The 25,909-nt window shown below is 33.2% G+C and overlaps 1 protein-coding gene across 10 annotated transcripts in view; it reads right to left on the bottom strand.

The window, feature by feature from the left end:
- The window catches only part of Seipin (lipid droplet biogenesis associated protein seipin), an 81,210-nt gene that overhangs the window by 53,843 nt on the left and 1,458 nt on the right, over positions 1-25,909 (bottom strand). For 6 of the 10 annotated variants that reach the window (XM_085816913.1, XM_085816910.1, XM_085816909.1 and 3 more), the window contains one exon: positions 17,005-17,077. The exons of 1 other annotated variant lie outside the window; for it this stretch is intronic. In XM_085816913.1, the coding sequence (XP_085673039.1) occupies positions 17,005-17,077 (73 nt within the window). The remainder of the gene's footprint in view (positions 1-17,004; positions 17,078-25,909) is intronic. 3 more of the 10 variants (XM_085816914.1, XM_085816911.1, XM_085816919.1) reach the window with 1 other exon arrangement.

Genomic DNA, 25,909 nt, shown 5'->3' with positions numbered 1-25,909 from the left:
ACCAAAAAATTATTGGAGTAGGTTGTGCAGTGCACATTCTACACAATACTATTCAAACAGCATCTGACTTACTTTTAGTCGATGTTGAAAAATTGAATACAAAAGAATTATTGCTTACAGCAAAACACGATGGCTAGCTCTTTGACCAGCTGCAGAAAATATTTTTTAAATATACAAACCATTAAAATCATACTTTTTGTCACAAGATAAATGTCCAAGAATATTGCAGCTCTTTTTGGAAAATGACACATCACAAATTTGGCTTCAGTTCATCCACAACCAAGCTACATTATTTCACAATGTTGTGAAAATTATTGAAGGGGACAAAATTTCAATTACGGAAAAATCAAATGAAATCAAAGAATTGATAACGATTACATTCCTTAAGTTATTTGAAAGGACATCACTAGGTTGGAAGAACAAAGTGCAATTAAACGACCTGATTTTCTGAAAGAAGTCAGAAGTTTTTAAAATAACTGCTTGGAATATCTTGAAGAATATACCGTTCAATTCGAGGATTTAGAAATTTTCATTGGGTGACTTTAAAAAAGGAGATTTTATAGGAATATGTGGAAAAATCTTTTTAATATATTAGTAACCATTTTCCGAAAAATAATATTTGCGAAAATGATCTTTTTAATGAGGTGTCATTGGTAAAAAGATATGTTACTGATTAAAAAAATTAAATGTTGGTTGTCTGCAAATGTGGAAACAGACAAAAATAGATGGAGTTACACCTTCATTTTAAACAGAATAATATTCCCTATGAAAAATATTTTGAAAATTGTAGAACATGCGCTTTCACTTCCAGGAACAAATGCAGCAACAGAACGTGTTTTTTCTAGCATCAATAAAATATGGACAATTGAAGAAAACATTAATTGAACATTAAAAAAGCTTTAAAATCTGTATTAAGCGTAAATTATAATTTGACCAATTCGTGTGAGAAATTTCACGACATTTTAATAAATGATCCGAATCTATTGCAAAGTATTCCCTCGGATAAAAAATATAACCGTAAAAGAAAATCATAATTTTTTTAAGTAAAATTTTAAATTAATTAATTAAAACATAATATTAAAAACATTATAATAATAAAAGTATATTTATTAAATATAAATATACTTTTATTATTATAATGATAAAAGTATATTTATTATTAATTATTATAATATAATATTATATAATTATTTATAATATAATAATAAAAGTATATTTATTATTAACTATTGGTAACAAACAAATATTTTTATAGTTACCAAAGTATATTTATAGACAAGTATATGAATGTATACAATAAAATATATATTTTTTAAATTATTGGTCTGCTTTCATAACTAAATTACAATTTTCATTTCATTCCATTTGTCCCGTTTTGTCTCAATGAAAATGTGGTCATTTTACTCTAATGGCACTTATAAATTTAGTAGGAAATATTGATGAATAGATTAAGAAGATTTCTTTGACTGATACAGTTGAAAAGGTGCATGGTATAGTACAGACAGGAATATGATATAGGAATGCTTTTTAGAAAAGGGGGTATTAACTGCGAGTAGCCTGAAGAAGAAAGTAGTACAAGTGAAGATACTATTTTTCCTCAGAAAATTAAATCATAAAATTAAAACAGAAGAAAATGAAATTGTACAGCTAGGTAAACAATTGGCATTGATATCAACATAAACTTCAAGATCATGATAATGTTCAAATCCATGCTGATTGGAAGAAAAGCATTTTTAAAGGCATCCTAATTCCCCAGCTTTTAAAGAAAATAGGAGGAAAAAGTGAATGTAGAATGAAAGTGGAGAAATTCTAGCAGTTCTGGGTAAAAGATTTAAATTTATAAGGTCATATTTTAAAGAATAAGAAAATCATTTAATTATTTTATGAAGCGGTTCATACTGTTTTAGAAAGGGAAGTAAGCAGATTTCATTGGATGAAAATTTTAATAAAAGAAAAATATTTGATACTGCTAAATAAAGTTACAACACAAGAGATTTATATATAACCTTAAGTTATGTAAACAAGTTTAACAACTTGTTTGTAATTTAGGAAATGATAAGATAATTGATTTATTTATGAATTTCAAATTATTTTGGGAAAGAAGTGAATAATTACAAGATAAAATCAAGTTCACAGATGTCACTATATGAATAATGAATGCTAAAACAAAATTTAATAAATTTTAATTAATTTTAATTTAATTAAAATTAATTTAATTTAATTTAATAAATTTTAATTAATTAATAAATTTTCTTATTACTTAAGACCCATTTATTTTATACTTCAAAATATTATTTAACTGCAGTATTCAAGAAAATTTATACATAAAATAAAACAGTTCCTAAAATTTTGCTACAGTAGTCTTTATAATTACTGTTAAGCTGTTCAACTGTAGAGATACAAATATATATCACTATGATACTTTTAAAAAACCACTGGCATATGAACACATGATATACAAGGTGAGTCAACAAAATAAGAGGAGTGATAGTACCCATGCAGACAAGCAATAATTACTATGGAACATAGGGTTGCATTAAACTCTGACAGGCAGAAAAGAGTAAAATTAGAATTCCAACATGAACTCAAAACAGTTGGTGAATGAAAGTGAATGAATGATACCAAAAGTTGCACAATTTCATTTATTGATCAGAGAAAAACTCACAACAAGTGCTTAATGTGGCAGCCATACATGTTGCTGCACAGTTCACATTAGTGAATGAATGACTGGCACACCCTCCCAAAGATTCATGGATGTTGTGTTAATTTTGTCTGCAGCTACGATTCTCACGTGTTATATTTAGCCAACCAAGTTTATAGGCATCTCATACACTAAAGATTTCATGTGCCTCTTGAAGAAAAAGTCCAGTGGGTTGAGGTCTGGTGAGTGAGGAGGCCAAGCCACTGTCCGATCCATCAAGCAGGATGTATAGCATTCAAGAAGTGCACCATTCGGAAGGATCATCCTGGCAAAGTGTCCTTGGGGCTCCACTGTGCATAACCACGTCTCCCTGGATGGGGAGCAGAACAACCTGCAATGAGCTGGGATGCACTTATTCCAAGAAGTTACAGCGTGCTGCACTGGTCAAATGGAGTGGCAAGATGTAAGGGCCTACCATGTAATCACCAAGGATATCTATTCAAAGGTTCACAGAAACTTTTTGCTGGTGTTTATGAAGGGTAGTGCAGTGGTGATTGCTGTTAGACAAAATGTGTTGACTCGCAGATTCAAAATGCTTCTTCTGCTGAATGTTGCCTCATCCCTAAATAATAATACCGGAAATCATGGATTGTTATTCTTCATCTTGAGCATCCACTGCAGAAAGCCTGCCTGGCAGGGATAATCATCATGGTATAAACATTGGCCCTTTTGTACACGGTAAGGGTACATATATTCCTTGTCTACAATATGCCTCACCACTTTCTGAAAAATACCCATTTCGTATGCTACCAATCATGTGTTTGTAGAAGAAGCTACTGCAATTCTCGCCAAGATTCCCGCTTCCATTTCTGGCATTCGTACATTTTGTGAACATCCTGCATTGAGATCATAAACGAATGCGCTTCTTGCAGTCCTTGATCAATACTGCTGAAGAAAAGATTACTTGGAATATGATGCGTTGGAAACCGCTGCTTGTACAAACCCCTGTGCTTTGCATCCATTCCCTTTTGCTTTACCCCATGCGAGGTGCCAATTTCTTGTATGTGTACTCTGCCATTGCCTTCACCAAACATTTCAGATAATATTTATCACGGATATACTTTCAAGCATTCAATGTTGTGCCATTTTTAAAGGGCAACATTTGTCCTATTTGGCTTTCTATGAAACCTACTAACAGAAAATTACGTTGCTTCTTCTCACTAGAAATTTGCATACTGTTTGGTATGGTTTATCACACTAAGATCATGTGAACATACAAGGACTGTGTAGATTGGGCCTATTGCTTAAAGTGGATTCCGAAATACTACGAACATCTATGCCTATAATTTAGATAAAACAATATGTAAAACAAGTATTAATTTAGAAGGCAAATAACAAAAATCAGCATTATATTTTTGCAAATTTTCACAGGAGTAGTTTTGATGGTTTTACCGAGCCATCATCCTCAACTGCCAAACTGCAAATGAATGAGATAAGATATAGTCATTAGATAAGATATGAATGACTGGACAAGAATTAAGCTACTGGCGCTATCTATTGATGAAACAAGAACTAAAACATAATTTCCTTAAAGGCTGAAGGTAAAGATGGATTGGAATTAGAGTCATTAACTGGAACAGAAAGTTTTTTTTTTTTTTTTTTTTTTTTTTTTAAATGTGAAACATCTCTAGTAAACCTAATTCACCATTGGAAGATATTTTTTGAATAATTTTGGCTGCAGGAAAACTGGAAGTTTGATTTTCGGACCAACAATGCTGGGCGACAGAGGACTTCTTGTTTCCTTTTTTCTAACATATACCTCATGTTCCTTGATGCGAAATTTTAAGGCTCTCTTAGTTTGACCAATGTAAATAAAACCGCACTGGCAAGGAATCATGTAAATACCCCAGGGATTCATATCCGGAATGGGGTCCTTGAGTATGGAACTCGGAGTTTTATTGATAGGAGAATAAATGACCCGAAAGTTAAATTTCTGTAAAATACGCGCAATTTTATAGCTAACTGATGGAAAGAAAGGAATGACTACAGAATTCCTATAATCTCCTAAAACAAAAGTGTGCCTTTTGGTCTGTTGAGATGAGAATTTTTTAACTGCTTGATTAATAATGTTGGGTGAAATTCATTGTGTCACTAAACTCTTAAACGAGGATCATATAATCCGATCCCTAAAGAACCTTCACCTTCGGAACTCTCAAAAATAAAAACTGCGATCAAATCTTCACAAATCCTTTCGACCAACTTAAAACAGTCACGTATCCCATCTGTTATGAATTGTGCCAGATTATACGCTCTTCTCAAAATTCATAAAAGTTTTATTCCTTTCTGCCCTATCGTATCAAATTTAGGCACTGCCTTGTACCCGTTAGCTAGGTATTTAGTTTCTAGATTTTTCAACTCTATTATATAATAACATTTACACTATAAAAATTCAAAAGAGTTTGTAAAAAAAGAAGTTAAAAGCATTTCTCCTAGAAATTTACTCATGGTTTCTTTTCATGTAAAATCATTATTCACCAAGGTTCCAGTGGAGTGTGCATTAAGATGTCTAGACACCAGACTTCATGAATTTCATTTCTCTTGCAATAAAACTGATGAGCTAATTTCCCTCACTCAACTCTGTTTGAAACAAACGCATTTTGTTTTAAAAAATAAGTATTACAAGCAAAGAGGGATTAGCCATGGGAAGCCCCCTCAAGTCCTATCCTGGCTGATATCTACACGCATTATTATGAATCAAAATTATTTGAAACTTTAAACTCCCTGGTATGGTTCTGTTACGTAGACGATACTTTTACCTGTTTTGACAGTAATAAAAATGATTTAAATAAAGTTTTTTCAACAATGAATTCCATCGATCCTGATATTCAGTTCACTTTTGAGCTTGAGACATGCAATTCTCTTCCATTCCTCGACATTTTGGTCACACGTAACACATCCAACTTCAGTACTACGGTTTACATTTAACCTTCATCAGTTTGCCTTCCACCACACTTCAAATCATGTCATCCTACTAAACAAAAGTTAGCTACATTTTATTCCTATGTTTTTTGTACACTTCAAGTTTGCTTCACCAAACTGGCTCTTGATCAAGAACTAAATTGTTTAAAAGTAGAAGCTATTGACGGGCATTTCACACAACATTATTAAAGCAGTTAAAAAATTCTCATCTCAATACACCAAAAGGCACACTTTTGTTTTAGGAGATTATAAGAATTCTGTTGCCATTCCTTTCTTTCTATCAATTAGCTATAAAATTGCAAGTATATTACATAAATGTAACTTTCCAGTCGTTTATTCTCCTATCAATAAAATTTTAAGTTCCACACTCAATGACCCCATTCTGGATATATACTCCTGAGTCATTTACGTTATTCCTTGCCAGTGTGGTTTAATTTACACTGGTCAAACTAAGAGAGCCTTAAAATTTCGCATCAAGGAAAATGAGGCATATGTTAGAAAAAAGAAAGCACAGAAGTCCTCTGTTGCCCAGCATTGTTGGTCCGAAAATCACACTTTCAATTTTCCTGCAAGAATTATTATTAAAAAAAAAAAAAAAATCTTCCATTGGTGAATCAGGTTTTCTAGAGGTGTTTCAAATAAAAAAAAAAAAAAAAAAAAAACAACTTTCTGTTCTAGTTAATGACGCTAATTCCAATCCATCTTTACCTTCAGCCTTTAAGGAAATTATGTTTCAGTTCTTGTTTCATCAATAGATGGCACCAATAGCTTAACTCTTGCCCAGCCATTCTTATCTTATCTAATCACTATATCTTATCTCGTTCATTTGCACTTTGGCAGCAGAGGTTGATGGTTCAGTAAAACCATCGAAACTAGTCCTGTGAAAATTTGCAAATATAACACTGATTTTTATTGTTTGACTTCCAAATTAATGCATGCCTATACTGGGATTCGAACCCGGAACCTTTGGACTGGACGTCAATGCACTAGCAACCAGGCCATCTTGCTTAGGAGATAGGCTACATAGGCAGGTACAAAATGACATCAGAAGTGATGCTTTGTTCATGCTTGATGTGTTTTGACTTTATGCTTTTCTGCCCCTCAGAGTGCAACCCTATGTTCTATGGCAATTATTGCTTGTCTGGATGGGTACTATTATCGCTCTTATTTTGCAAAAACAATTTTGACTCACAATTCATATTCATTAATTTTGATTATATAGATATGGCAATTACCTGTTACACATGCACAAACACAATAATGATAATACGATACAATTCACCAAATTAATACTGTTATAAAAATTTGTGTACTTCTACAGCACCAATACACTGGTGCAACAGTACAAGTATACATATCATATAATGAGGCAATATTCTTATAATTGCAGTGCCACACTGTGTTACAGAATTACACTGCAATTCTAAGGCACTGGTGCAACGAAACTGTTAAACATATACTTAAGTTATGGAAATTTTACAGCAGAGATACAAATTCAAACAAAACTTGTAAAGATATCTATGTGCCATTATACCATTGCGTTCAAAACACATATATTGCAAAATGGGTAGTGGTAGGGAAAAAAAATGGGGTTATTGAGGCTATCAAAAACATATATATATACTGGTAAGACATTATAAAATCTATGCATACCAAACCCTTATTATGAACTATTCAATATATTTAAATTAGTTTTGCAATCAATTTGAAGTGAAGAGAGTTACATTAGTGCAACTCTGTACATATTTAACTGTATACAAGTTATGCAGTAATATTTAGCTCACGCATGCTAATTCAGGGCAGATGATTTTTAAGGTGATACGTTCTTGTTTCAGGGCATTTGAATAAAAACTGGTCAGTGTTGCAAATTCTGATCAGTAAAAGAAGCAGACACATATGCATCTCTCCCTCTCCTGAAAGTCAGAATGATGTACATAACTATTTCATAGCCCATGATCTATGAAAAACTGCACGAGTTTAGATGCACACTGCACAAAAATAAATAAATAAATAAAAAAAATTAAAAAAATCTGAAAGGTTTCAGATTTTAAATTACGTCCACGGGGCATTTTTGCAACGTTTCGTGTGTTACCTTTATTTATTACACATCATGTTCTTTGCACTTAAACCATAAAATTCAGTTCAGTAGCAATGTTGCAAAATAATTTTAAAATGAAAATATCTTTAGAATTTTCGATATACAGTTCCGCACCCGCTGGAGATAAAGTGTCCCCCCCCATAGAGTGTTGCCATTGCTCGCTTTTAAATCATTGAGTTTGTTACTCAAAAATTCGTTAAAGTTTTACAAAATATGAAATCGATAATAAAACAAATTTCAAATTTGGTCTTCCACATGCCCATATTCGTAGGAGGATTATGTCATTAAAAATTTGATGGCTCTATGTACTGTTGTTTTACCACAATATGAGAAATAGACATACATTTATGCAGATTTTTCATTATTTAATTTCTTCAAATATAATGCAAGACTAACATTTGGTGGCAACAGTTTGAAAAGTGAAATGGACATTTATAGTGATTTAATGCAAAACGAAAACAATAGTCCTTTAGGGACGAAGCCCCTTTGGACTAAAAAAAAAAAGGGGAAAGACAGTTCTATATCTCCCGTTCTACTGGGCTGATTGACAAAATTCAAATTGCATTTTCAATGTTTCGAAAGTGCAATTTAAGATATATATTAGATTTATATATAGCATTATTCTAACATAGGTATTTTTACACAAAAATCTGACTTTTTCTGAAATTACATACCAATGTTTTTCCATATTTCGATTCTACAACTCAAATTGTGCCTAGATATTAAATTTTGTAAAATTTGGTGCAAAATTTATGAAGAAATTCAAAAATTTATCCTGGCACAATTTTTTTCAGTTTGTGTCAAGAATAATTCACTTGGCAAACTTCTTAATATATGGCAACCAATTTTCCTTTCCCTTCTCTTATGCCGAAGCAGAAAAAAAAAGGCACCTCGTTCCCATCTTTTTACACTGTGCATGAGCGGAAAAAAAGTCATACCGTTCCAACTTTCAGATAATTTTAGCAAAGTGTCTAAACCACATTTGATGTTTTATCGCTTTTAAAAAATATGCCAATTTTCAAAACGCACCAATATATAATTTCACATACATCTTTAGAAATTTTGAATAAAAAACTCTAATTTTTTGCAGGTATGCTTAGAAATACGTCTACTTTTAGATGATGGTAAAATTTTTATAGATTTTTTTTTGAAAAATTTATAAAAATTATTTAAAAATACAAATTTAAAAAATATAACATAAAATATGGATGGATTTTATTTGGAATGAACATGAATTTTGAAATGTGAAAGGAAGAATCAAATAAATTTAATAAAAAAAGAGAGATTAATAAATATACACCAAACTCAATTAACATTGAGGAGCTAAAATTTTGAGAGCTAATATTTTAAAAACTACTTGTGCCATTTTTACAAAACTTGGTAGTTTAGCATAATTTGAGTCGAGAATCGAAATATGGTAAACAATTGGCATATTAATTCAGAAAAAGTGATTTTGTATCAGAATACTGTTATATATAAATCTAATACATATTCTAAGTCGCCATTTCGAGTCATGAAAAACGCAAGTTGAATTTCGTTGATTGGCCCAGTAGAACGGGAGATATAGAACTGTCCCAATTTTTTTTTTTGCGCAGTGTACGTTTTGTAACTTTTCACTGCTTTGTTGATAGTTGCCGGTGTTTCAATATACTGGTGTTCGTAATATTTTATAGACAGGGGCACAGCTAGAGGGGGGGCAAGAGGGCATCTGTACCCGGGCACAGAATCCAAGAGGCACCAAACTGATGTTACGACATTTTAGAATTAAATGTTTTCCATCCTTGGCAAGCAGTAGTGGGTGCGAAATCTTCAGTTGTCCCTGGGCACTGAAAACCCTAGCTATGACTCTGTTTATAGAACTGATACATTTGATATATACTTTAAAACAGTCACTCAGTGATTAGCTGGATGCACAGCCATACAGTTCATATTGCTGCCTAGATGAAGGCAAACTAAAGTGTGGCTCAATAAAACCTGTTTATCTGTGCTTTCTGTTAGATCTACATTATATTAAAAACCTATTGTTTATAATTATGCATTGCTTTTCGGTGTTGCTCTCATACAAACTTCTCTTGTTGAATTAAAGTTGTAAATATAATTATAAAATGATTTTAATTAAGCAGTTAAATTGGAAACAATGTCTTTAACAAAAGGTAAAAGTTAAGAGAATGATGAAGGACATGTTTTTCAACATTAAAGGAAAATTATGTATTTTTGAGGTGTTGTGGACAACAAAATTGCACCTTCTATTTTTAATAGGAGAATATCAGTTCTAATATAATGCAGTTTGCTTTGCAATTGTGCAACAAATCATAAAAAAAAAAAAATTGACATTTTAAAAGATGAATTGAGGAAAGAAAAGTTGAAAATTTTATAAATGCGCTTATAAAAACAAGCAAAAAACAATTCATTGACATGAAATTCCTTTAAGAGTGTTTGATTAGGCCTGCAAAACTTCTTTCTCCCAAAAAATAACAATTATTTAAAAATACTGGTTTGCTCAGTACCACAACAGGACAGCATATTAATGAAATCATCAGTGATTCACAATGTCAGTTAAATAAAAAGGAATCACAGATTTTGCACATTAAATAAAAAGGAATTGCAGATTTTGCAGCATTCTCAACAGCAGTTGATGAAAATACTGACATTACAGACATAGTATAAGTTGTTGTTTTTACATGAAGTGCTACTAATAAATGTGAAGTAATTCAAGAACTCTTAAAAATAATTCCTATGAAAGGAAAAGTGGTGCACAGCATACTTTTTCTGAAATGAAAACCATAATAAATAAATATAAATTAAGTTAGGATAAAACGAGTCCATTTGCAAGTGATGGCACAGTGCCTATGGTTATTGAAAATGGAATATCTATAAAATTAAGAAACATTTCTAACATGATTTTCTTTCTAACTAATGTAGTGTATATTTTGCATATATACACTACATTAGTTAGAAAAAAGTACTTCATGCCAAAAGTTTGTGCATGGATAATGTTATAGAGACAGTAAACTTTATTCATAAATGAGTTCTGAATCATTCAGAATTTGTTATAATGGTCAAAGGAACTGAAAGTGGGTATGGAGAAATGATTTATTTTTATGAGGTGGCATGTATGTAAGTATGTATATATATATAAATGTAAGATAAAAAAAATATGCAAATCAGCTTTATAATGTAATTTAGTAATAGCTTTGAGGTACGCACGAGTAACACATGCTTACAAAAGTATAGATAATGTTACTTAGAAAAGCAGCAATCGTAATTGAAATAGGCATACACCATTAAGAATGAAATTTGATAAGGAAAAGTAATATAGATACATAATAATGGCTTAAGAAAGAGTACAGTACCAATGCAGACACGGATGCTGAAGTTCACATATCACGTTGAAGGCACAAGACTGAAGTAGTTACACAGACGCACATAGGCTGAAGTCATTACTCAGAACTGCCGGGGAAAACTCGTCTCTCCCCGTCAGCCCATAGGGTTACCAAACAGGTTTACTGTCTTTGCTGTTTCGCCAATTTGTGGTTTTCTCTAGAGTTTTTGAGTCTTTATCACCTGTTTGGTGCTGCGGCTGCAGCTTCTCAATTCCTGATTTTTAAATTTGGGTATTTCCTTTCTAAAAGTAGAAATACATTTTCTGAATTGCACCATTTCTAGATTAATCTATGCTGCAGAGTTTGTATAATGCTGTTGATGCAGCTAATTGGAAACTTAAGATTTTGAGAACTGAAATTTTTCTACCGTAAACCAAAACCTTCCTCTTGGCAATTTTCAATATAGGATAAATGAGCACTTTTAGCTCCCCCCCCTCTGTGCTTTTAGCTGTGCTCTGTTCCTATCACAATAGTATTAAAAAATGTAAATGTTCTAAAAATAGGCATTATTAGAGTGCAAAGTGAATTGTGACCACAAATATCAATTTAAATAAAAATGGAATTTAATCTGCCTCGACTACCAAGTTTCCTATTCATTGTGGATTGGCATTTCAACATCCTATGTGATTAAAATTCCTTTTCAATATGCTGTCTATATGCTTCATCATCAGAATTTCTGTGTTTCTACGTCTCAGTGTTCTTACATCAGTACTTCTAATATTTGTGTTCATTACACATTTATATATATATATATATGCATGTTTCCGGGAACATAGAAGAGGAATTAGCTTATAGTCGTTGTAGCTGAGCATGAAGGCTTACAGATAAAGAAAATAAAACATGAAGAATTTCCAGTCTTTATTTTCACACATATAAAATCATCTCCATAGATGTTTATTCAATCATAATGAAATATGATAAATTGCTGTTTACATTGATTCTTACCATTAAGATGCAGGCTCTTTAGACAGGAAAGCAAAGCGAGGAGATATTAGCAAGGTGGGAGCTAGCAGAAGTGATGTAATTAACTGCCAGGGGTTTTTATACCAGAGTAGGTGTGATTCCAGAGAAGCTATGATTCGTTAGTTATTGATTTTGGTTACACTTTTCAAGCAGCATTACATAACATCAAAAGATCTCGAATTTGGGAGAACGGATGAATATATATATATATATAATTATAAAACAATCCTTTTGAAAACAAAACACAAACATGCCTAGTTATTTTCACGCATTGGCCCACCAGCGGCCGAGCGGTAAAGTCACTGAACACTGGTAGTTCAGTCTGAGGTTCGAATCCCGTGAACGGGCATTTTCATGGTTTTCTCCATGTGTAATGTTGTCAGTTTCCATTAGAAAGTTCTCCAAGAAGGCATCCCTCCCCTTAGGCAGATAGCCCTCGAGGCTTTGCCATGATCACACACTTGAAATTCATAATTAATAAATTTCAAACATACGTATAAATTCTCATGTTCTTCAAAATAAAAATTTAGTCCATTAGCTGCTTTCAGCATTTGGCCTACATACAATCTGAGTATAAGATCACTGATTTAAGATACATAACATATTCTAAATCAGTGAATAAAGTGGCCATTTCTTATATGGAAGAAAGTTTAACAAGCTCTTTTAAGTAACTTAGTTTTTGAAGCTACAAGCACTCTTTCATTATGGTTCCTGGAATACAAATACCTTGATCAGAAGTCGCCTGGCTATACTTTGAGTTCTAGACACTATATGATAGCAGAGAAGGGAAGATTCTATAACCTAAGCATAAATAATTAAATAAATATCTTTGAATTTAAAGTTATATAAAATTTGAATTCAAAGTTATATGAAATTTGCTTAAAAGAAACATATACTGCTAAAGCATATTTATTTAAGTCTTTTATTAATAGCAAATATTAGCAGTAACTAAACATTTATAGGTACGTTTTGATTATCTATACCATCATGGAAAGTTGGCAATTCATTACCAAAAACTGTTTGCTTGGTTATCTTTACAACTTATAAGTACTATTCTGTTCATAAATTATAATAAAATAAAAGGTATTTTTCTGTTTTGCCGGCGCAAACGATTAAAGTCGCCAATAATGGTACAATTGATACAAAACGGAATATCTTCGCTTGTAACCTTTTACGCTTCATTTTCAAAACAAGTTGCAGCCATTTCTTATCAGATTGATTGTTTCTTTCAATACTGACATACATTTACATAGAATTTTTACAAGATAGTTAAATTTTATGCCCTAAGACCATTCGTGGGAATTAAGTTAATTAGTATGCAATCAGACTGCTCACCAGAAGGCAAAATATAGAAAGGCAAAATCAAGGGTTAAATTCATCAATTCTAATGAGAATGCACCAGCGAAGTAAAGCACTGCGGTTTTACATAATTTGAGTAAGCTATTCGTACGAATTGAAATAATTCTTGCATTTAAACTATTATTCCAAATTAAGATTTAACTTGAAATTAATGTACATAATTACTGAGAGAATTAGATTTTTGTAGCATAGTTTACATGAGATGAGATCACTTGGGATCATGAGATGAGAACCGGCGAATCAGGATGTTGAACCATGAAAGCATAGTAAATTCTTAAATTAATGTCTTCGGTACTATTCCGTTTCGAGGACCGTAAAAAAATTGCACCAAAAATGTATGCGCAAAAGCGCCAAAACTAGCAAACGTGCCCATTTAACAGCGTGCCAAATCTAGCGTACACGCTGTTTCAAATTGCATAAGTTTAGATAGCTCTTTATTAAGACGCCATTGAAATACTAGTTTAATTTTTAAATCCTTTTTTAATATCCTATGAATTTAACAATTTGGAAATTGCCCATGATGATGAAAAGTCTGCATTAGAATTTTTCAAAGAAAAGGAATCATTCATGATAGAAAATTATGTTTGAACAACTAACGAGATGAAATTATGCTTTAGCAATAACTCGGTAGTGAAATAGTGATGCAGAAATCCATTCAATTATGTTTAGCCTTTTTTTATATAAATTATAATAATGATTTGAAATAGTTATTTACTCTTATGCTCCCATTCAGTTATGTTTAGCCATTTTTATATAAATTATAATAATAAAAAAGTGGGTACTTACGTATTATCGCAACCAGGTTGGCGCGATTTGTAAGTTTGAGTAAAAAAGTATGAATAGAAAGAAAATGTACATTTATTAATTACAGATAATTTTTAATACAGTTTTTAATATTATTTTGTTTACTCTACTTACGGCAACCTTATGTTAATTTATTAAAGCGAGGTGTGCGTAGTTCGTAGATTCGTTCGTTGCCTACATTGTGCCATTCGTAGATTTTTTTTAAGTTAAAACATGTCGCTGTGTACATGGATTCTTGTCAAATATTTTTGGTTAGAAACTTTACATTTTTGCTATCTAAATTTTTTGTTTTTGTTTTGGATTTTTAGCTTAAATCATGTGTTCAAAACGTAGTTTTTGCATGTGCGAAAACCGCGTTTTTGGAGTTTAGGCTTAAAGTTCGAAATTTAGGCGACATGTTTTAACTTAAAAAAAAATCTACGAATGGCACAATGTAGGCTACGAACTACGCACACCTCGCTTTAATAAATTAACATAAGGTTGCCGTGAGTAGGGTCGCCAAATTTGGCGATTTATGCGAATTTTGGCCTGGTTGCGTTAATACGTAAGTACCAAAAAGTGTTATATGAAATTATCCTTTCATCTAAATTAAAACAATAACCTTAAATAGTTATTTACTATTATACTTCCTTTCTTGCATTAGGGTCGCCGCAATTATTTTTGGCAGCACTGGCATCAACAATAGTTTGGCGATTTTTTATGGTCCTCAAAACGGAATAGTACCATGTCTTTTTACAAATTTATTGTTTTTACTTATTGGATTTTTACAAAATTTCAAACCATATTAAAATCAAACCATATCAAAATAAAAAATTCTTAGAACTAACATTTTTTATGTGTATAGTGTATGCTGTCGCCAACAAAGTTTGCTTGGCAAGATTTGCGCCAGCGAAACAGAAAAGAACCAAATAAAATATCTTCAGTCCTGTTCTGTTATCAGGGCCTGGTCCAAAAATGTATGCACGTATATATGTACATACATATGTATCTGTGTCTGTACCCACATATATATGCATATACATACATTGAATCTGGTCCTTATAACAGAAGAGTACAATATCTTGTATGAAACAAGACATTTTATGACAAGAAACAAGAGTCTATATGGCCATTATTTACAGTAAATACTGCTCAGCAAAATGATGATTATATATAAAAAAAAATTAATCCATGTGCACTATGGGCAGAACAAACACATGTGTGGTATGTGTATGTGTGTGTTGGCTATTTTTGCATCTATACTTGAAAATATGCCAAAAACATAGCAGTTGTCCTACATGCTGAAACAGGAGAAGCAAATAATAAGAATATACCCTTTTATAATCCTCTTACCAGATGGCATACTGCTTAACGCAACTAACCTTGGAGACGATGTGTTACACCAGTGCATCACCCAGCTGCTAGCGACATTTTTTACTGATGCATATATGACATACTCATCAGCAGAGGGTTTTTAGTTCAGCAACATGCCATCGCAAAGGAGTTAAAAATATAATCACAATTCCTATGTTAAGTTTCAAACTTTAGTTCCTTATTCTGATACTTCTAATTTAAAGCAGCCAACATACATAATTACCAAAACTGGCAAACAATTGCCCAATCTATAATATAAAAATTTCAAATATTGCCAAAGACTTATGCAGTGGCCTATTTAATCAGAAAGTATGGCTAATCTTTGGAATATGGTAACAGGTAGTTTGGCGTAGTAGTTTTTGGTAAGGCAATAAAGGTTACTAACTAGGACTTTAGCAGTGTACAAGGATAAAGTCAAGAGTGTGCGCAATGCCATTTTTGTGCAATTCTGGGATTTTTTTTTAAGTGAAAATAGGTTGACGTGTACATGGATACCATGTATGTGGAATTCTTAAAAACGCGGCAAGCAGTTTGTGATTCTGCACTTTCTCCCAATTTCGCACCTAATCTTCATCATGATTAAGCACTTTTGTTCCACAAAAGTTCTAGCATAAGCGTATATTCGGCTAACAGATTGTTGGAGAAAAATGTTGAGTAAAAAAAAACATGCCTTTACTTCATGAAAACAAAATGGCATCCAAACAAAAACTAGCAGGTTGCTGTAGCAGGGTTGGTCGCCAAATTTTGACCAAGTTACCATAATCCAAAGATTAACCGAAAGTACCTTCTAAATTTATATTTGAGTAAATTAATCTTTTTCGAAAGAGGAAGACAGAAATTGAAGCTTTTAGATTAGATGGAAAAAACGATACTGATTCCGATACTCTTCTGTTATTAAGACTGGATTTAGAAATGTATGTATATATGCATGTATGTGTGTTTATAAATTCGAGGTTTGAATCCCATGAACAAGCTGGCTGCATGGGTGTTTTCGTGGTTTTTCCCATGTGTAATGTGTATACGAGCCAGTTTCCCTTAGAAAGTCCTCCACAAAGGCATCCCTCCCCTTAGGCAGATAGCCCTAGTGTGCTTTGCCATAATTAAATAAACCAAACCAAAACAAACACGTACATACATACATACATATATTTCGGTATCTGGTCTTGATAACAGAAAAGTACACAAATTCCTTAATTTCTCAGTCGAATCAAACAATTTGAATTCACAGAAAATGTCTAATTATTGATAAAAAAGCTATTTTACATGACACACAAATAATAGAATTATAATTTATTTCATGTTAAATATTAATATCAACTTTAAAACAAGTTTAAATGTTTTAATCTTATATTATTTTATTCATCACTATTTGCCAAATTTTAACTATGAGATAAATCACATGATGTAAAAATAATACTGCTTACTTCATTGTGAGACTTTTCTACTAAAGTGATATTATCAGAAGGGTATTTGCATTTACCTTTTGCACAGGCTGCACTGCAAAAATTTAAAATAGATATGAGCCCACCAAAAACTGTATAACAACATGTGAATAAATAAGTATGCACTACAAATATCATACTCATTCCCCTAAATTTTATGAAAATATTTAACAGCAAAAACACAGACAAATAAAAGTTTACAATACTTTTATGTCGTTAGGAAATGCATACACAGATGACCAAAATTAAGTACAATTTAAAGCTTGCAAATAAACGAAAAGTAACTATCTTCTACATAAGTTTTAAGCATACTTCACATCACCTTTTCATAAATATTTTTATTTTTTCACTGATAACTGATTAACATTACTTTAAAGGATTAAGGGTATAATAAAATATTCAGTGTAAAACACAGGATGCATCAGGAAATGTAAATGTTCAGATTTCCTAAAAAAGAAAATCCATACATTAAATTAGTGTAATATTTATTTATAAGAATTAATTTAGCTCAATTATAAATAATAAAGTGATTGTTATCAATAAAAAATACTTAAAGATAATCTCTATTAGAAGAGTTACATTTATACAGACTTTTATATTTGCATGTGCTCATGTTTAGGCAACATACAAGGAAAATTACAAAAGTATTCAATCAACCAGCCCATTTGACTGACATGAATTGAATTCAATTTGAAATTAAGAATATTCTGTAGTTTTAGTCTTTCAGCCATTGGCAAGGTACATAATACAACATTAGTTAATAAAAACAATATAAAAAGTGTATAATAAAAATAGCTTTTATATCTTAAAGCAAAACACTCCTATGCAAATAAACAGTTGGACAAATATGCCCAACTGTTCAGAAAGGGGGGAAATTCACGTACAAGGTATACGAAAAGAAAGCTACAACCTATATTGCCTGAAATATTATTACTACTTATATACTTCCAACCTACAACAAGGTGACTAATTTTATTACAACTGTCTTGACAGTGAGAAATTTTAAACTTAGAAGAATATGATTAGAACTTGAACCTTCTTCAGGAACAACTATCTTGTTTTGTCTGATCTTTCCAAAACTGATAAAGTGTTATTCAAAATTTATATCAGTTTAAGAATGTTTCTTTGTTAACAGTGGCCTAGGCAAAAGCGTTGATTTAATACATTTCTGGTTTGGTGGGAAACAAGTGGTTACTGATTTCTGCATATGCAAGAAAGAAAAACAATTTAACCGATTTTTTGTAATTGCACTATGTCAATATAGTGTTTTTTCATTGTAAAATACTCATTATTTTCAAATGAAATCACAATTTTAAAGTTTGTAATTTACTTCTGTATTTATTTGTTTTCATCTTCACCAACAGTGTTACCCAGATTCATAAATAAATAATCATCTTCCCTTCCATCTAGATTGTTAGATACTACATTTTTATATGACTTTTGAAATGCGTCTGGTTTAATTTTATGCCATGCTTTGATTATCCACTCGCACACTATTTCTAGACTGGCACTATGCAGTTGACCATCTTTTGCAAATGTTTTTCTCCTTCTAACATTCACAAATTTCCTGTTATTCTAAATTTCCTTTGAATGGTTTATTGATGCACATACCTAACGGCTGAATTAAGGCTTTTATCTTCCTGGAATAACTGGCATATCTGTGTTACACTCTCATCAATTTCTTCTCATTATCCATTAGATGGGACCTGAACATGTCCCAAACTAAAAGACTTTCTGGATTCTTTAAGGCAACAAGACCACTTTTGCCAAACATTTCTTATCCACAGCTGTACACAGTTTTTATCCAACCATTCTTTCTTGTCAACATGAAAGAAAACACCATTTGAGAAATTACTTTTTGGCATCATTGTCCTTTTGAAAGTAACCATGGATTCTAATTTTTAATCATCTGCTAAGCAGGAAAGCACTAAGGTAAGTTTTTTCATCACCTGCTGTTTTTATCTGAATCGATTTTGCACCTTTCTCATCAATTATTTTACTTTCTGTTAAATCAAACATTACTATAGGTACATTGGTAATTCCAATATGTGGCAGTAAAGGATTATTTTGCCTTTGTAGGTCAAAAGCATACTTCTGGAAACTTATCAGCTTGTTGATGAAATCTTTCAGAAGCATGGTTATACTTGTATGTATAGATACATACATATATTTTCTAGTAGATTATTGAATATATTATTTCCTTTGAAAATAAAGTACCGTATTTTTCGCCGTATAAGACACACTTTTTCTCCCCAAAATCAGGGGGGAAAAGTGCCTGCGTCTTATACGGCAAATTCAAAAGCCCACCATGGCCCTCCGTTGTCCCTCCACCTCTGCATACATACCTTACCGCAGGAATACTCGGCCACTCTGTTCCCTTCCACCTCTTGGCGCCGTCTGAGACCAGGAAGCTCCGCCCTGCCTCGCACTGTATTTGGACGGTCTCTGCCTCGCGCTGCGATCGGCTGAGCGAAGAGGCGCGTGCCTTCGCTCGCTCCCGCGCTGGCTTTGTGCACTTTTTAGAGTCTCATAAGCCAGCGCGGGAGCGGGTAAAGGCACGCGTCTCTTCGCTCAGCCAATCGCAGTGCGGGAGCAAGCGGAGGCGCGGATAGCTGTGAGCTGTGATATATGTAGTATGGTATATCTGAATGAAATATATCATATTTCATACCACCCCATCAAGATGTCGAAGCAGAAGAGACTGGCATATAAAGTTGCTTTCAAGCTGGAAGTAATAAAATTTGCTAAGGAGCATGGAAACAGAGCAGCGGAGAGACACTTTGGGCCACCTCCAACTGAGAAAATGATAAGAGAGTGGAGGAAACAGGAGGATCAGCTCCAAAAGTTGGATAAAAGCAAGCACACCTTGCGTGGACCAACTGCAAAGTGGCCAGAGTTAGAGGTAGAAGTAAAGGAGTGGATCACACGTCACCGGCAAAATGGACTTTCTGTCTCAACAAAAATGATAATTTATGAGGCCAAACGCATTGCTGTGGAGAAAGGCATTCAGGATTTCACCGGATCACCATCGTGGTGCTATAGATTTATGAAGAGATCTGGCCTTTCTATGCGCACCAAAACCAGAATTGCACAAAAAATGCCAAAGGAATACTATCACACAAGTGTGTGAATGGGTTAAAAGGTCATGGGACTCCGTAAAGAAAGACATTGTTGTAAAATCATTCAAGAAGTGTGGCATTAGTAATGCCTTGGATGGAACAGAAGACGACGTCTTATTTGACACCAGTGAGGAAGAAAGTGATGACAATGACTGTGTGGATCTGTCCTTCCTCATTTCTGATAGCAGCGAAGAAGAGGAATTCTTGGGGTTAGAATAGAAACATGACAGCCTTATTTTTGTTACTTTCACTGTTTGCTGACTGTTTATGAGAGTAAAGATAGCTCTTAGTATGTTACATGGTTGACATAAAATTTTTCTTAAACTGCTGTTAACTTCATACAGTTGATATAAAATATTTTACTACAGAATTTGGTTCATAATCTTTTTTTTCTAGATTTGCCTCCTTTAAAATTGGGTGCGTCTTATATGGCGAAAAATACGGTAGTTAAGTTAGAATGCTATATGTAAATTCATTTCAAGAGAATTCTAACTTAACTACTTTATTTTTAAAATACATATATATTCAATAATGTACTAATCTACTAAAAATAAATTATTTTTTTATTACTTTGCAGCTTTAATGCAAGTATTATGCTATTTATTACTAATAATTCCCTTGTTTTCTCTTATATATACTAAATTTATATTAGGAGATAATATATTCAATATTTCTTTAGTAAATAAATAACTATAACTATAGTAAATAAATAATATATATATATGTATATATACAGTACAAAGTCTTTAATCCGGACTCGAGGGACTTTGGCGATTCCGGATTATAGATCATCAACTTAAATCTGGTAAGATGGCATGCAGAAATTATACAATTAAAAATCGAAATTAGAAAATTGCAACCAGAAAACTATTTGACGTGTATTTGCGATATTTATAATGATATGGAAATTGATTTAAATCATACCGGAGTACATCGAGATGAAACACTACATTTAGTAAGGAATTATAAGCCGAATAAAATAAAAACATCTGCCCTGAAGATGAGGATAGTGCTGACAGATCAGCTTCCAGAATATCGTCAGAATACAATCATTATAACAATATACAGCACCTATTTATTTATATGCCTTAAAGTGGGCCAAAAAATGCAAATGTAAAGTATAAAGCAAGTTTGAGCTGGTGTAGTCAGTACACCACACACATGTGTTTATGTAATATATATGCACATATACACTTAATTGGCAACAGACCTTTGAATTTCTAGTTTGAATTAAAAGACCAGCCCTTTTGCTTCTGCATAGACGTCACTCTTTCCTTGCAGTATTCTGCACTGCTATGAGCTTTCGTCCAATATCATAGCTCAAGAGAAGGATTTCAAAGTACAAATACTTCAGCTGCCTTGTGCACACTATCGTTCCCTGCTTGCTTATGCCTGAATACACCACATCTATGGCTTGGCTATATTTTCCCATTGTTTAGAAAACATAACAACACAGTTTAAAACTGTGGCGTGTAGACTGTCCCCATTAAGCTATGTCATGTAATGAGGTATGTTGATAAGAATCAACGAGTAATAAAAAGATGTTTGGAGTATCAAGTGATTTTTTAAAAGAGTTTCAGTTACCTGCTTTCACCATCTGCACACTCTAGCCATGATTACTAAGAACAATTCTACGAAATTCCCCTTTCAGGCCAATTTATTATAACATATACGAGGGCCATCCAGGAAGTAGATTACGTTTTCGTCTGTGTCCGCTAGGGGCGGGGCTAGCGCGGCCATCTTGGGGTCAGAGCGTTGCGCAGCTCAGTCTGCATCTAGCCGTGCTAGTGAGAGGTTCGTGCTGTGCTCCGTTCAGATACTGTGACGGTTTGAAATGTCTGCGTTAATTGAAAATCCCGCGAGGTGCGCTCAGTAATAAGGTTTCTGACTGCAAAAAACTGTAAACCGATGGAAATCTATCGGCAGCTTCGTGAAGTGTATGGGGACAACATTATCACTGAAGGTGGAGTGCGTCAGTGGGTCATAAGATTTCAAAATGGCCGAACCAATGTTCACGACGAAGATCGAAGTGGGAGACCCAGCATAGTGACCGCCGAACTTCTCGAAAAAGTCGATGCTAAAGTCCGTGAAAATCGAAATTTCACAATAACGGAACTTTCTTTGAGTTTTCCACAAATTTCGCGAAGTTTGTTGCACGAAATCATCAGCGAAAAGCTTGGTTACCACAAGTTTTGTGCAAGATGGATTCCAAAAATCTTGACAGAGGACCACAAAAATCAGCGAATGGCTGCAGCGTTGAACTTTTTGGACGCTTACCATAAGGATGGTGACTCTTTACTCGATCGCATCGTTACTGGTGACGAAACATGGGTGAAACATGTGAACTGTGAAACAAAATTGCAATCAATGCAGTGGGGGCACACAAGTTCTCCCCAAAAACCCAAGAAATGCATGCAAACAATGTCGGCAAGGAAGATGATGGCGACTGTTTTTTGGGACAGAAAAGGTGTAATTTTGGTGGACTTCCTAGAAAGAGGCACTACAATAAACTCTCAAAGGTATTGCCAAACTCTCCAAAAACTCAGAAGAGCAATTCAAAACAAGCGCAGAGGAATGTTGAGCTCTAAGATCTTGTTGATTCACGACAACGCCCGGCCCCACACGGCAAATGTCACTCGTAAAGTTCTTGAATCTTTTAAGTGGGAGTTGTTTCCTCATCCGCCGTACAGTCCCGACCTGGCACCGAGCGACTTCCACCTATTCCCAGCAATGAAGAAGTGGCTGGCTATGCAGCGTTTTGATGACGACGCACAGCTGCAAGAAGAGGTAACGAAGTGGTTGAAGGCGCAGGCGGCCGAATTTTTCGACGAAGGAATTTCCAAGCTCGTACATCGCTACGATAAATGCCTTAATTTGTATGGTGACTATGTAGAAAAGTAGTATTTGAGTGTGGCTTTCATCTGTATATAATAAAATTTGTTTCCTATACTTTGTTTATTTTTTTATTCCAAAACGTAATCTACTTTCTGGATAGCCCTCGTATATAAGTTAGAAATGAATGCATAATACACTTCCTAAGACTGTAAAATTTAATTTCAAATTGCTAGGGGGAGAAACAAGTAAAATATATTTGTTTATAAATACATACACTTTAAAAACTGAATAATGAGAATTAATTCCTCTGAGTTAAGAATTCATCAGGGTAATGGCAGATCTCAATCTATTTTTGCTAAATTTCAAAATGCATTGGATCCAAGTGTACTTCAAAATCCAAAAAATTAAAGAGTCACAAAGTGAAAGTCTGAAAACAGTTTCAGTCAGAAGGTAAGAAGTAAATAATTTTTGGTTAATCTTTGGATTATGGTAACTTGGCGATTTTTTTGGCGACCAACCCTGCTACAGCAACCTGCTAGTTTGTTTGGACACCAATTTGTTTTCACAAAGTAAAGGCATTTTTTTTTTTTTTTTTTTTTTTTTTTTTTTAACTCAACATTTTTTTTTCCAACAATCTGCTAGTTGAATTACGTCTATGCTAGAACTTTTATGGAACAAAAGTGCTTAATCATGACGAAGATTAGGTGCAAAATTGGGAGAAAGTGCAGAATCACAAACTGCTTGCTGCGTTTTTAAGAATTGCACATACACGGTATCCATGACCTATTTTCACTGGCCAACTGCACATACATGGTATCTATGACCTATTTTCACTTAAAAAGACATCCCAGAATTGCACAAAAATGGCATTGCACACACTCTTGACTTTATCCATGTACACTGCTAAAGTCCTAGCTAGTAAACTTTATCGCCTTACCAAAATGTCGCCAAACTACCTGTTACCATATTCCAAAGATTAGCCTAATTTTTATTTCTTTGATCTCAAGATGCACCCTTTTTTCAATAAACTGCATTAAAAACAAGATGCATCTTAGCATCAAAGTTGTGTTGGAATTGCTAATTCTTTCATGAATTAGATTACAACTTGCTTATAACAAGCCCTGATTTAATGAGAAGGAATGAGGAAATCAGAAATACTTGGTTGGTACAATGTTAAGTCTATGGCAGCATAACTTCTTTTAACAAACAAACCCCAATTATAGCGAGCAATATTTTTGCAGTTCATAAAATTTCTATTGACTCTCCAGCTCAGCTAATCCTTTCTTGAAATAATTCCTTTAACATTCCAAAGTCAACTGGAAGTTATTATTGAGTCATAAATCTTGTGAACACATGATGGCAGCCGTTTTCATTTTGCAGAGTGTATGTGCGAAGAGCGAGGACATCCCACGATGACCTTGAGGAGACAGATGGAGATGACAGAGTTTGTTGACTGTACAGAAGTTTACTTAATACAGGAGTAGCAGCATAGTGGACTTGTGTGGAAGTCGTTCTTTGATCTGCATTCATACAGTATGCTCGTTAAATTTTGTCTTACGATGTTGAGGTGTAAAAGTTTTGTCATTTGACGAAAATGTAAGGATTTTATGGGCATTAGAGGATGGCTTAAAAAATTCTAAAATCTGGAAAAAGCATTGGTAAAAATATATTTCAGGGTACCTCTTGGCGAAAACTGGCGATTGGCCAGCAAGGCACAATTTTAAGATGGCCGCTACACGAAACCAAAATAACAAGTCAAAGAATTGCACAAACTCGGTGTCCATGTACACATCGATCTAATTTCACTTAAAAAAAAAAAAAAAAAATCAAAGAATTGCACAAACTCAGCATTACGCACTCCCTTGACTTTGTCCATGTACACATTGATGTATTTTCACTTTAAAAAAAGTCAGGAGAATAACGACATCATATAATGTTAAAACAAAGTTATTCATCACCAAAACTGAATACAATTTGCAGCCAATCGAAGCTCGACAAACTGCATTTTAAATCACACAATGAAAGAACATAAAAAAGGAAATACATGTTATTGTATGTACGCATAACAAAAAGGAAGTATTGACATATTTAGAAATTTCTGTGTCTTCAGTCTGTGGCACACAAAATTCCTTAACAGCATCCCAAAAACTTTCTAAAATTATCTGAACTAGAATATGCATACTGCCACATAAATTCACAAAAATGAGAGTAAAAAATATCCTCTGTCGTGCCAGACTGTTGGTGGCATTTCTTGCAAGAACTTTTTTTGTGACAAACCCATTTAAAGCCATCTGAACAATCTTTACGTTCGAACATAGGCATTTCCTTCGCACAAACAGGACACTTATAATGACCACTAAATAAACCTTCATTTATACACCATTCAATTAATACTTTTTTCCCTTTCATTCCAAATCATACAGAAACTTCAGGTTAATCTCATCACATACAGCCATTTTACAGTGTACAGCACAACTTCCTAACTGACATCCAATGCAGAAATAAGCCCTTAAAAATATTTTTTGATCAGTCAAATTCACTGCAATCATGCAAACAATCACATCAAAGTAGGATTTCCATTAAGATTCAACTACTCAGATTACCATAAATGAAACCAATTTGGCAATAAATGAAACAACAACTTGGCGATGATTCATGGGCCACCCTAAAATAGAGTATTAACCAAAGTATGATTCAGCTTCTTCTACTGTTTCAACACTGTTAAAGAACAATGAAAAATTAATGGCTGCATTTGCTTAAAATAAGAATGACTGTAATTGTTAAGAACAATAACAAAAGAATGCAAGACAGTTCAAAGCAGATTAACAAACTTCTTTTGAACTGTACAGAAATAATAATAAAAAACAAATATAGTCAGTTTGTATGAATTTTTTTCACAAATAGCAGTAGCAGTCATGATGACTATTTTTTAC

This window comes from Stegodyphus dumicola, chromosome 5 (assembly GCF_044657685.1).
Source record: "Stegodyphus dumicola isolate Sdum_Otavi_A_Nest chromosome 5, ASM4465768v1".
Lineage (NCBI taxonomy): Eukaryota > Metazoa > Arthropoda > Arachnida > Araneae > Eresidae > Stegodyphus > Stegodyphus dumicola.
The sequence above is the reverse complement of the archived record's forward strand: the minus strand, read 5'-3'. Positions and strand labels throughout refer to the sequence as shown.